We start from the raw sequence: 12,935 nt of genomic DNA, 5'->3' as shown, positions 1-12,935 counted from the left end.
AACATTGTTGAAAGGAATAAAAGATGACCTAAATAATGGAAGGACATTCCATGTTCATGGATGGGAAGAATTGATATTGTTAAGAAGGCACTACTCCCCAGATCTCGTCTACAGATTCAATGCAATCTCTGTCAAAATCCTGGCTGACTAAATTGACAAGATTGTCCTAAAACTCATTTGTAAATTCAAAGGGCCCAGAATAGTCAAAACAATCTCGAAAAAAAAGGACAAGGTTGGAGGACTCACACTCCCTAATTTCAAAATTTACTACAAAGCTTCAGTGATAAAGACAGTGTGGAACTGGCATAAGGATCCATATGGAATTGAATGAAGAGTCCAGAGATAAACCCATACATCTATGGTCAATTGATTTTCCACAAAGATGCCAAGATGTTATTTCAATGGGGGAAAGAATAATTTTTTCAACAAATGCTACGGAGACAACTAGATATCCGTATGGGAAAGAATGAATTTGGACCTCACAATATATACAAAAATTAATGCAAAGTGGATCAAAGACCTAGATCCATTTGGAGACCCAAGATGTGTGTTTGAGTCTTGGCATGGCCTTCATTCACCATGTGACTTTGGAAAAATCACTCAGTTAATAAGAACTTTGGGATCCACCTATATAGGTTTACTTACAGGTTTGGATAGTGTATATGAAAATGTTACAGAAAGGTTGGTTGTTATATTGTGTCCTCTGCTTTTGTTATTTTTCCCCAAAGCAGGGGGCAAGAGAAACATTACAGTTATTTGCCTTTCCAGCTGTTCTCACTGGCATGCTGTACACATCCTACTGCAGGATACATCGGGGACAATCCCCAGGGTCAGATGGTCTAGAAAGCAAATTGGTGCCGTCATTGTCTAGCTCCACCACCATCTGCACTGAAGCCCGCCTGGACACAGTGCTAAGTGTTTCCATTTTTCTAGCACCAAATATGTGTTGGGCACCATGAGAGTATTAGCTCACATTTATCGAGTGCTCTGTGCCAGGGATGTTCTAAGCACTTCACAGGTATTATTTAATTCAGGTTATCATCCAACAATCCAGTGAGGGAGATTCTCTTATGAGCTACAACTAACAGATGACAAAATGATGCAAAGAGCAGTCAAGCAACTTTCCCAAGGTGACACGAACTATAAGAACATAGATTCGAACCCAGGGAGTGTAACGCTGGGGCTGTTTTTAACAGCTGCCTCATTCTGTTGTTGAACATGGAGAGGTCATTTCATCCCCAAACTACTCTGCGAGGCGAGAGAGTTTTACGTTTACTTTACAAATGAACTAAGGGGGCCCAGGGTAGTTTAGAGACCCACCCAAGGCCATGTGGGGATTGGGGGGAAGAACCAGGGCTCAAGCCTCTTTCTATCCCACTCCGGAGTCCCCCCACACAGGCCACATCGTAGGTCCTCCACATCAGTGGTTTCTAAAGCTCTCCAGATGATTCCAATTGTGGCCAAGGCTGGGAGAAAAGAACAGGGGCGGTTGACCCACACATTCCAAAACCAACACGCCCTATCCGTGAACAGGTGTCCTGCTCCCCGGGCGCGATCAGCTGCCCTGTTACGTCCAGTTCACCATCAATGGCCGGCAGCAGCTGCCCATTTAGTCTGCAGGAACACAGATGTCTTAACAGCTCATGCTATTCTCCCAGCAAATTCCTTCTTGACTTGCCTGTGCAGACCGTCCCGTTCCCTTGGAACCCTGCTGCGCATTTGCATGAGGGGGTGCCATCCGGATTGAGAAGGCAGCTGAAACAAGAAAGGGCAAGCGGTGTTTGTAGAAAAACGCACAGCACCCCACCACGGGACTCACAATACCCCTTCATCCCTAGCATCACAGCTCTTACCCCCATGAGGCACTCTGAGGTCCCACCCAAGGCTTGGGTGGAGAGTCCATCCCTAGCATGGCCCTGCCACATGCAGCTAAAACTGGAGTCATTTATCAGGCAAACTACAGAGTGTGTATATGTAGGCATTGGCCCAAGGATAAGGAGGGTAGCTGTCCATCTTTAGAGAGCATCCTACGTGCTGGGAGCTGTGCTTCACACATCATTTTATGTAACCTACACAATACCCAATAGCCCTAACAGGTAGGTATTATCATTATTCCCATTTTACAGATGAGAAGACCAAGGCTTAGAGGCATTAAATAAGTGACTCAAGGTCACACAGTCAATGGAAATGACAGACGCTGATTTGAACTCAGGTCTAACTCCAGCTACTGGGCTCTTAATTAATTAACCCATTAAACCCCTTTGGGAGTTAGGAGTATGAAGTTCCATTATAAAGAAGGAAGGCTCGGCTGTGAATTGCAAGTAAGGTTTGATGAAACTGAGGCCCAGCGGCCTCCCTCTGCTTCTGTGAAAAAGTCCCTGTGGCTTGAATGGGGGTAACAACTGGCACTCTGCCAGCATGTCAGGTAACTCAGGTGGCAGCGTGTTCAAAAGGCTGGATCTGCAAGCTGATGGTGGCCTCATTTTTAGTTTCATAATTAAATTAATCATAAATCCTCAGAAATGGTCTCAGGAAACTATTTCCCTAAAGATAGGGCCTGGGTGGACACATGCTACTAGGAAAAAAAACCCCTTGCATTTTCTCTTTCTGACTGTTCTGATGAACCTAGGGGCAGGACAGACGTAGAGAATGGACTTGACACGGGGAGGAGGAAGGGTAAGCTGGGACGAAGTGAGAGAGTGGCATTGACAAATATACACTACCAAATGTAAAATAGCTAGTGCAGCCGCATGGCACAGGGAAATCAGCTCGGTGCTTTGTGACCACCTAGAGGGGTGGGAGAGGGAGGGTGGGAGGGAGGGAGACGCAAGAGGAAAGAGATATGGGAACATATGTATATGTATAACTGATTCACTTTGTTATAAAGCAGAAACTAACACACCATTGTAAAGCAATTATACTCCAGTAAAGATGTTTAAAAAAAAACCAAAAAACACCCTTGCATCGCCTCCAAAGGAGGCTAAAGGGGACGTACTTGGCACTGGTGTGGCAGGTCCCATTGCATTCATCTTTTGTGATCTCTGAAAAAGAGAACCAAATGCCGTGTCAGCCCTTCTTTACTAAATCTCACTCAAGAACTTTCTTTTAGTACTTGATGTTAGGAAAAGATTTACTTCCTCACAAGTAACTGATATGCATCACGTGAACTATGTAAAACTATGTGACCATGTAAATCTTTTCTTACCTTGGCTTCTAGGAAGCTCAGAGCCAAATCTGAAGGTCAGATACACCAATGGAGTGTCTCCTGTGTGCCGGTCCCCATGCTAGGTGGTGAGGATGCACATCCCTCCCCGGGGCTTAATTTTCTATTTTATTTATACTTCCTATGTTCCTTATTCTTTGTATTTTTTCATCATCTTGTTACAGAGTGATATAAATAAGAAAATACTAATTATAATTAATATGAAGTTGTTGTTGTTATTGTTTTGCATGTGCAGAAATAGTGCAGAGCCTGGCACGCAGCAGGTACTCACTACCTATTTGCCATATTAGTTCCTAAATTTCCTGGAACAGCATTATGTTTTTACCTTGGAAGCTAACAGATGCTTCCTGGCAGGGGAAGATCCAGAAAGAAATTGTTAGAGATGAGAAAAAGGACCCACTGGGTTGGTTGCTCAGGCTAAGAGCTTTTGAGAAAGAAATCTCATTAGGCCTGGCCAAGAGAAATCTCATTAGGCCTTGCCTGGCTGTATAGAAGGTCCTGAAACAGAGACCTGGCTGCAAAAGTGGTCTGTTTTGTGTCAGAGGGAACATTTACAGGCTCCAGTGAGCTAGAGTAGATGCAATGCAATTCTGTGCCTTTATGTGTGCTTTTCCTTGAGCCTGAAAATCTCTTTCTCTCCATTCTCTATCTCTGAAATCCCCGTCACCCTTTAGGTCCTCCTCTCTGAAATCTGCTCTAAACCTCTGAGCCAACTTCAGTTAATTGGAAGTGACTACATGGTGTGCTCTTTTGAAAAGGATGTGGTGCCCCTATCTGACCTCAGAGGAAGGAGTGCAATGATCGATGAATGATGTCTGACATGGCTTGGGGGTGGGGAGTTTGCACACGAACAAAGAACAGTCTAGTCTGGTCTAGAGGCGCTTTACTCTGCACTCTCATATCGCAATTTTCTGAACACGACTGAACATTTATTTCCATTACTAGACTGAAACCCCTTAAGCAGACTGTGCAGTGGAGACCAGGCTGGAAAACTCGGTGAGTGCCAATTGGTGAACAGCTCTGTACCACACCTTGCTAAGGTGTGTCTCCTATAGGCAATGAAGTTTCTCCTACTGGAGGCTATAGAGAATCCGAGCAGGTTGTCAGGTACTGGGGAGGGTGGGTAACAGTGCTGCTATAGTCCAAATGTTTATGTCCCCACTCCCCAACCCATATTTTGAAACCTAATCTGCAACGTGCTGGTACTTGGAGGTCGGGCCTTAGAGAGGTGATTAGGTCATGAGGGTGGAATCCTCACAAACGAAATTAGTGCCCTTATAAAAGAGACCCTGGAGAGCTCCCTTGCCCCTTCTGCCATAACATGAGAAGACGGCCATCTGCAACCCAGAAGAGGGCCATCACTAGAACCCAACCATGCTGGCACCTTGATCCTGAACTTCTAGCCTCCAGAACTATGAGAAATAACTTTCTGTTGTTTATAAGCCACCCAATCTATGATGCTTTGTTACAGTAACCAGAACAGACTAAGATATCTATGTTTTAGAAAGTTCTGTCTGGCAGCAATGTGGAGTATGGAACGGAGGGAAATAGGACAGGAGGCAAAGAGATGAATCACAAGGCTGCTGGTGAGAGGAGCAGCAGGGGGACGGGCTTGAAAACTTGTCACAGTCTCCAGACTGTTCCCTGTCCCTTTAAATGTGGCTGGCCCTCCCATACACCATGCTCCTATAAGCATATAAATGACAGTCAAGGGTAAACCCCCAGATAATCCCTGGCTGCCGCCTATGTCTTGATCTAGGGATTCCCCCAGGCTGTCTTCCTGTTTATGTGACCCTGTTGCTCCCTGCTTCCCTCTCTCAGGCCCTCTGAACCTTGGCTTCACACACCAGCATTTGATATCTGCTCTAGGATGTCTTTTTGGCTCGAGACCACTCATACTTCCGACTTTAGCTTTTCAACAAAATCTGAGTTCTCTTGATTTTAACATCACCTGGAGCTTTGGGCAAAGACACTCCTTCTGACAACCCCACATCCCTGGAGCCCTCATTGGGCTGGCAGGCACCTGTGACTCCTCCCCAGCCCCTGCCCCAGGTGAGGGGGACTCTCTGATACCTGCTCCCAGGGATTTCTCTCCAGCCCAGTGTCAGGGTGATCTTTGTAAAATGCAGATCTCATCACGTTGCTGCCCTGCTCAAAACCCTTGAATGGCTTCCTTTTGGCTTCGGCAGAAGGTCCGCCGTCCTTAGCCTTTCACGAGCTGACTCCTGCCTACACCTCTAGCCTGTTCTCATTCCACTTTCCTCGTTGCCTCTACATCCCTCCCATTCTGCAGTCCTTTGGTCCTGTAGATGTGCAGAGCCTTCCCACAACTTTGGGCTGTGCCACGAGCTTCTTTCTGCCTGAAATTCTCTCCCCTCTAATCACTCTCATGGGGACACATTAGGAGCCATCAGTGCAGTGTGGGGGGCTGGGGAAAACGAGCCTGCTCAGACCCTACTGGGGGGAAAATAAATTGACACAGTCTCTGGAGGACAACTTGGCAGTAAGCAGCAAACATTTCCCCCAAACTGCCAACTTCTAACTCACCATCTCAAGGAACTTAACCAAATAAATTAATAAGACAAATGCAAATACATACATGAATATATATACGAATATATATATATATATATGAATGAGATACTCATTGCAGCATTGTTTATGATAGCAGAAAATTGATTTTAAGAGGCATGGTACAATCAGATAATGGGATATTGTATAGAAATTAAGAAAAATGATATTTACCTATAATTATTCACATGAAAAGATACTGATTATATATATATATTGTGAAGTGAAAGAGTAGGTTACAAAACTGTGAAGAGTACAGTCCCGGGCTTCCCTGGTGGCGCAGTGGTTGAGAGTCCGCTTGCCGATGCAGGGGACGCGGGTTCGTGCCCCGGTCTGGGAAGATCCCACATGCCGCGGAGCGGCTGGGCCTGTGAGCCATGGCCGCTGAGCCTGCGTGTCCGGAGCCTGTGCTCCACAACAGGAGAGGCCACAACAGTTAGAGGCCCGCATACCGCAAAAAAAAAAACAAAAAAAAGAGTACAGTCCCATACACACATGTATATACCTAGAACAAGGCTGGAAGGCCAATACACAACACTAATGATAGTTTTGTCCCTGTCTTGGGTGTATGAGTAATTTTTATTTTCTTTTTAATGCTTTTCTTTATTTTACAATCTTTTTGGCTGCAAGTAGGAATTGCCTTATCGCCAAAGGAAGAAATAAAGATGCCATTTCTATTTTAGAAGGAGAAAAACATGTAGCTGCTGAGAAGTGAGGCTACGAACAGATCATAAGTACCGAAAGGCCGGCTCTTACCATCGTCACATTTCACTCCTCGCCAGCCCACATCGCAGTCGCAGGAGCCGTCACCCGCGGGTCCTTGACTGCATCTCCCATGGACACAAGTACACGCTAAGTGGAAAAACACCCACACATTGTTAGACTTCTGACCCATGTTCAACAATTCACTTTACATTTAATACTAAGGTTCACTTCGGTGCACGTAATTCTACTGTCTGGTTCTAGATGATCGTTGTTGCTCATGGGTTTGGGGGGTGGATTCCCAGGAAGGGCGGGGGCATAGGAGGGGGCTAACAGGTGAATCAGGTCATGCTTCAACCAAGACCACCGTCTGGGGACCGTGTAGCACTGTGGGGCAGTGACCCAAGCCGTGTGAGAGTGTTTTTGGCTGAGGTTATCTGAGGAATCATGGTTATACGGGACCCATTTGGGACACAGCCATGTTTGTTCCCTAAGAGTAGACTTCAGAGAGAAGCCCACTCGGTTCCTATAAAGCCGGTGTGGCACCACCTTCTTTGACAACACAGAAATGCCGATTCCTTTGTTACGCAGCAACATTGTGAGCTTCTTTGAGAACTGGATGAAAGTTAAGGATGCCTTCCTCAGAAAAAAGCATTCAGCCTTGGGGGTGTGCTGGACCCCCTGAGGGTCATCTATGGATCCTAGGTTAGGAAATCCTGCATAAATGCAAGCAGATAATTCTTCCATATAACACAGAAAAAAATCAGCACTATAATGCCAATTATATATTATACGGTCCAATTATAATGGTTCAATTATATATTGATTTTGTTTGGCTTGGACTAGCTGTTGAGAAAACAGCAATAGTCAGGTCAAATATGTAGTTTTTAATACAAAGTAGAAAAAATGCTTCATTTTCCCATCATGGATTAGGAAACCCCTTCTCCACGTCAGCCCTCTCAGAGGTGTGTGTCCCTGGGCACAAGAAAGTCAGGGTGAGAGAAAGCAGATGACTCGGCTAAAACAGATCATGATTTTTGTGAAAACAGCTGTAAAGCATGTGTCTGGCAGAGGATGAATCAATAGAGTGACCTTCACGTAAGGGACATGATTCAAGAACAAAGCTTTGGAGGGAAGCAGGGTGTGCATTCAAATCTCATCAGGTGTGACCCTGGGGGAAGTCATTCAACCTCTTTGCCTTAAGTCCTCATTTGTAAAACGGGGATACGAATACTCAACTATACATGGTTCCCATATGGATTAAATGAGATAATGTGCACAGATTTGATTTTCAAACGATCAAGCAATGTCCAAAACAGAGCGTACCCACAGAGGACCAGCACACGCAGGCAAATACAGAAACGTGGGTGGGTTGGAGAATGTCAGTGAGCAGATTGGGGAGGGTTGATAAGTCCAGGTTAGTAACTGAAAATGTTTGGAATCACTGCCCATTGCAAATTACACAACACAGAAGTTCTTGTAATTCACATGATAATGGGCGGGATTCCAGTCTGCCCCCCGGAGACAGGCTGGTGAGGGAGCACGTGCCGAATCACTCTTTTCTCCTGCATTTCCGGCTGGTTTCGGGCAGCCTGCCTGGGTCAGGGAGGGTGCGCACCTTGGTCGCAGTGGATGCCGTACTTGCCCTCCACGCAGGTCTCACAGGCTGTCCCGCTGAAGCCCTCTCCACACACACACATGCCCGTGCCGTTGACTCCGTCCAAACAGATTCCGTTCCCAAAGCAGATGTTCTCGGCTTTTCCTGGGCAGGGCCGGCACTGGGGACCAAAGTAGCCTGCACAGCATTCTCTCGTCTGAAACAGAAGGACCAGGCTGGGTTTGGACAAGGCCACACTTCCATCCTTTGGTTTTGTCCAGCCATGGTGTGGACATCCTGCAGGTGGGACTGGATGTGTGTCCGTAGCTTTGACCCCTCATGGAGGGGTTGGGAGGGATGGGGAGAGCAGCCCCCGAGAACCAGGTGAGGCTATGCAATTTCCAGGCGTGCCAGGAGCAGTGTGGAGGCTTCTGCCGAGGAGGCAGGAAGGAGGGGAAGGAAAAAGGCAAGCAGGGGGAGAGGACGAAGAAAAGCGAGAAAGAAGGAGGGGCAGCAGGAACAAAGTAAAAACAATGCAAGTGATGCCAGAGGGGCCCTCGCCATCCCCAAACCTGGCACCTTTGCATTGTGTGTTATTTCATCTGGTACTGAAGGTTGGGAGGTGGGTGAGACCTTTGACATTCTATAAATGACTCTCTTTTAGTTCAGGGAAGCCCTGCAGGATATCTGCTTGCTTGCGCCTGCCTTTATTCTTGAGCGCATTAAAACACAAAATCTACTGCAGCTGCAAGCTCCACAACTTAAGGGCCAAATCACCTGCCTCTGCAGGATAGGCAGAGGCTGTGTCTAGTCTTCTGCGAAAGAAGCAGGACAGGACATTATAAAGAATTTTCCTGCAGATTCCAAAGTAACAGATCAGAGGTGCCTAGCTCTGGGGTCCTGCTTTCTAAATGACCAGGTGCACCTGTTCTTTCCCTGGAGAGCTGCCCATTTCCTGTCTCTTTCACTCACCGGGCGTGTCCTCTGTTGTGAGAACAGGGAGATCCTCTTAGCCTCTCAGTCCCTCTATTTCTTTCTTTTTTTTTTTTTTGCGGTATGCAGGCCTCTCACTGTTGTGGCCTCTCCCGTTGCGGAGCACAGGCTCCGGACGCGCAGGCTCAGCAGCCATGGCTCACGGGCCCAGCCGCTACACGGCATGTGGGATCTTCCCGGACCGGGGCACGGACCTGCGTCCCCTGCATCAGCAGGTGGACTCTCAACCACTGCGCCACCAGGGAAGCCCCCCTCTATTTCTTCATCATGCAACAGAATATTGCAGCTTTCACCAATGTGCTGACTTGCAGGGCTGTCCTGAATTTTAGTGCTACCGCTACTACTCTGAATGACAGTGGTAATGAAGATGATAAGGAGGAAGGGGAGGTGGCAGAAAGAATACATGCAAAGGGGGACTTCCCTGGTGGCACAGTGGTTAAGAATCCACCTGCCAATGCAGGGGACATAGGTTTGATCCCTGGTCTGGGAAGATCCCACATGCCGTGGAGCAACTAAGCCCGTGTGTCACAACTACTGAGTCTGCATGCCACAACTACTGAAGCCCGCATGCCTAGAGCCCGTGCTCTGCAACAAGAGAAGCCACCGCAATGAGAACCTGCACACTGCAACGAAGAGTAGCCCCCGCTCGCTGCAACTAGAGAAAGCCTGTGTGCAGCAACGAGGGGCCAAAAAAAAAAAAAAAAAAGAATACATGGAAAGGCACTTTGAAAAGTATAACACATGATTACATTTCTCAATGCTGCTGCAATAGTTAGAAGGCTTATTAAATCATTATACTCACAATGACAGTTTTCACACACTTTGGCTGGCACCCAATGAACAGGGATCGCTTGCCCATGAAATAAATGGTATAGAGACATTTCTTCATCTCTGCACCCTATGAAATAATAATGATATATCAGCTTTTCAGTTAGAACAAAGCTTTCCAATCTCTAAAAGCAAGTAGGTGGGTGATACATTGCTGTCTCTCTAACTGAAATGTTCTGGAAAAGGAGGGGGCTGGCTTCTTGGAGCTGTTTCATAAGAAAGAAGATGCAAAATCACAATGTTGGCTGCCAGAATACCAGGTGGCAAAATTCAGATAATTATCCCTTCTGGTAGTACTATGTAAAAAGAACTTTTCTTTAGAACTAGCTCAAGTCAGGAAGAATCACAGAGTCAATCAGATAAAAACATCCTTCCAACATTCCACATTGAGATGCGGCTTGGTTTCTGTTTATTTACTGGTTGATATTCTGCCTTGGTCTGAGACAAGATTAAGGCTGCTTACAAAGACTTCTAATATACAAGATTAAATGCAAACTCAAGTGAGAAGAGTCAGCATTGTTAGTTATAAATTACTATTATGCAACGGAAGGTACATGAGAGTTGATTCTTTGTAATGGTTGGAGCATCATCAGAGCTAGCTTTTGCAATAAACAGCTATGAGAAATATAGTTGGGTAGTTAATTCAAAGACATGTCTACCTCCCCCCAAGCCTGTCATGTGTTTCTTAGAGGAAGTTAGTTGTAACTTCAACTGTAAAGGGAATCAGGAAGGTGGGACTCCTCCAGGTTGGATACCGAGATGGATATGGAGTTTGCCTCCTTTGATAAGCTTTCTTGCTCCTGTCCTTAACCAGCTACTGGAATATGAAAGATGTAGAAAGTGAAAAATCCCTTCCTGCACTGGGAGTTGGTTGAGATGAACCCGTTTCTATTTATGTATTAATTAAATTTTTGCTTTGGTCCCCAAAAAAATGGATTTAAGACTTTAGAAAGATGCATATAAGGTAAGAAGGTGATTAAATTAAAATCAAGTGAAGGAATGAAAGCAGTGAAATGAGTTGTGCTTGAGACTCATTTTCTAATTTGGACCTCCCTGGGATCCAGAAACAGTTTTATCAAAGTAGACAAAATACTTACTAGTGGTTTAGTTCCAAACGGGCAGATCGGCTGCTGGGGACACTTCCCACACTTTCCCTTAGTAAAACACAACCAAAGTGAGTATCTCATGGTTATTACATTTAGTGCAAAATGAGGCTACAAATATTTTCCAGACATGGAGCTGGAGGTTTTAGGCTATAAAACTGAAAGCCAGAAGCTTGTCTGGTCAACCTCTTTAATGTCCTTTGAGACAAACACTTCAACTACTTTGGGCTGTGGACACTGGAGCATCACTTTCTCTACTATACCCTCCAGATGCTCATAATCTTGTAACCTGTGGGGGGGTCTTAACTCACTTAAATCCTAATTCCTTTAACAACAACTCTCATTTATTGAAAACCCACTACTCAGTGAATTGGGCCGGATTCTGAGACTAAAGGATGCATCACGCGCAGCGTCCAGCCATGGGGTCCGCGTGGAGATAATATTCACTATCATAAAAAAAAGAGCACAAGAATGACAGGCATTTTTAAGTGCAGCCTGTTCCTAAAACAGGAGGAGACCAATGTGACTAGTTCTTAACTTGACACCTACTGGACGGTATTGTGTGGTCGTTCACAGTTCTGGCTCTAGGGCCAGACTGCCTGGATTTGAACGCCTTCTCTGACACTTGCTAGCTCTGTGAACCTGCGGGTGTTACTCAACCTCTCTGGGGCTCATTTTTCCCCATCTGAAAAATGGGCGGAGTAATAGTACCTACGTTGAAGGGTGTTGTGAGGGTTACCTGAGTTAATACATGTAGAATGTTTAGAGCAGTGCCTAGCACATAAAAAGTGCCCAGTAAATTTCAGCAGTTATTACTATTATTGAGAGACCCTACACCATCTCATGGACTAAAAAGTCTCCATTACTGCATCCTATATTATACTGAAATGACCCATTTCCATATTGTCTCTCCTGCTAGACCAGGCTTGGCCAAAACCTGTCATGGGTGCACCATACCCTGCCCCCCCACTCCCGTGCCTATGATGGGTGTGGCACATTTTCCCTTTGAGGAAGGCCGTGGCTCCAGAAGCCTCCTCCCTCCTCAACATAACCCTCCAGGCAGCCTTTCAAGGCACTAGACTGTGAGTCCACTGAGGGCAGGGGTCATGTCTTATTTATTTTTGTGGAGCCACAGCCACATATGCTCCTTGGCATTTAGAGATGTTCATGCAGTGTTTTTTGTTGGTTTTTTTGTGGTACGCGGGCCTCTCACTGCTGTGGCCTCTCCCGCGGCGGAGCACAGGCTCCGGACGCGCAGGCTCAGCGGCCATGGCTCACGGGCCCAGCTGCTCTGCGGCATGTGGGATCTTACCGGACCGGGGCACGAACCCGTGTCCCCTGCATAGGCAGGGGGACTCTCAACCACTGCGCCACCAGGGAAGCCCTCATGCAGTGTGTTTTGAACTGAATTGAGATACTCTGATAGATAAGTCCTATGCTCAAAATTATAAAAAATAAGCCAACACCCTTTAGCTCATCATTGGCCTCGGATAGAACTTACTCGTAGGATAGTAGTGTCATTAATATCACATCTATTCTTCTGAATTTCCAGAACTTTCCCCAAGCCATGGATCACTCCCTTGTCAGTGGCTACATTGGTGTAGTTTATCAGAGCCTCATTTACGTAGAGCTGTGAACAGAGGGTTAACTGTAAGTTTTTACTATAGTGATTTTAAGGGAAATAACGACGATGGGGATTGGAGGATATCAATATGACAACGGCCTAGGAGATATTCCCAAATTCACCTGGCAGGTAGCACAGTGTAGTGGAGAGAGCTCTGCCCTAGGAGAGGGGAGTCTGAGTGACAGTCCTGCTTCTGGCACCTTCCAGCTGTGTGACCTTTGGCTAGCTGCTTTTCCTCTGTGAATCTCAATTTCCCCTTTTGTAAAAGTAAGAGGTTGTTCTAGATAATCTCTA

The 12,935-nt window shown here is 46.0% G+C and overlaps 1 protein-coding gene across 1 annotated transcript in view; it reads right to left on the bottom strand.

The window, feature by feature from the left end:
* STAB2 (stabilin 2) overlaps positions 1 to 12,935 on the bottom strand; it is a 159,833-nt gene that overhangs the window by 44,814 nt on the left and 102,084 nt on the right. Inside the window, exons 35-41 of the mRNA XM_007454272.1 lie at positions 12,519 to 12,647; positions 11,012 to 11,068; positions 9,889 to 9,984; positions 8,115 to 8,310; positions 6,551 to 6,646; positions 2,996 to 3,041; positions 1,679 to 1,755 (exon numbers count right to left, since the gene is read on the bottom strand). Coding sequence (XP_007454334.1) covers positions 1,679 to 1,755; positions 2,996 to 3,041; positions 6,551 to 6,646; positions 8,115 to 8,310; positions 9,889 to 9,984; positions 11,012 to 11,068; positions 12,519 to 12,647 — 697 coding nt within the window. The remainder of the gene's footprint in view (positions 1 to 1,678; positions 1,756 to 2,995; positions 3,042 to 6,550; positions 6,647 to 8,114; positions 8,311 to 9,888; positions 9,985 to 11,011; positions 11,069 to 12,518; positions 12,648 to 12,935) is intronic.

Source organism: Lipotes vexillifer, unplaced genomic scaffold (assembly GCF_000442215.2).
Source record: "Lipotes vexillifer unplaced genomic scaffold, Lipotes_vexillifer_v1.1 scaffold492, whole genome shotgun sequence".
Classification (NCBI taxonomy): Eukaryota; Metazoa; Chordata; class Mammalia; order Artiodactyla; family Lipotidae; genus Lipotes; species Lipotes vexillifer.
The sequence above is the reverse complement of the archived record's forward strand: the minus strand, read 5'-3'. Positions and strand labels throughout refer to the sequence as shown.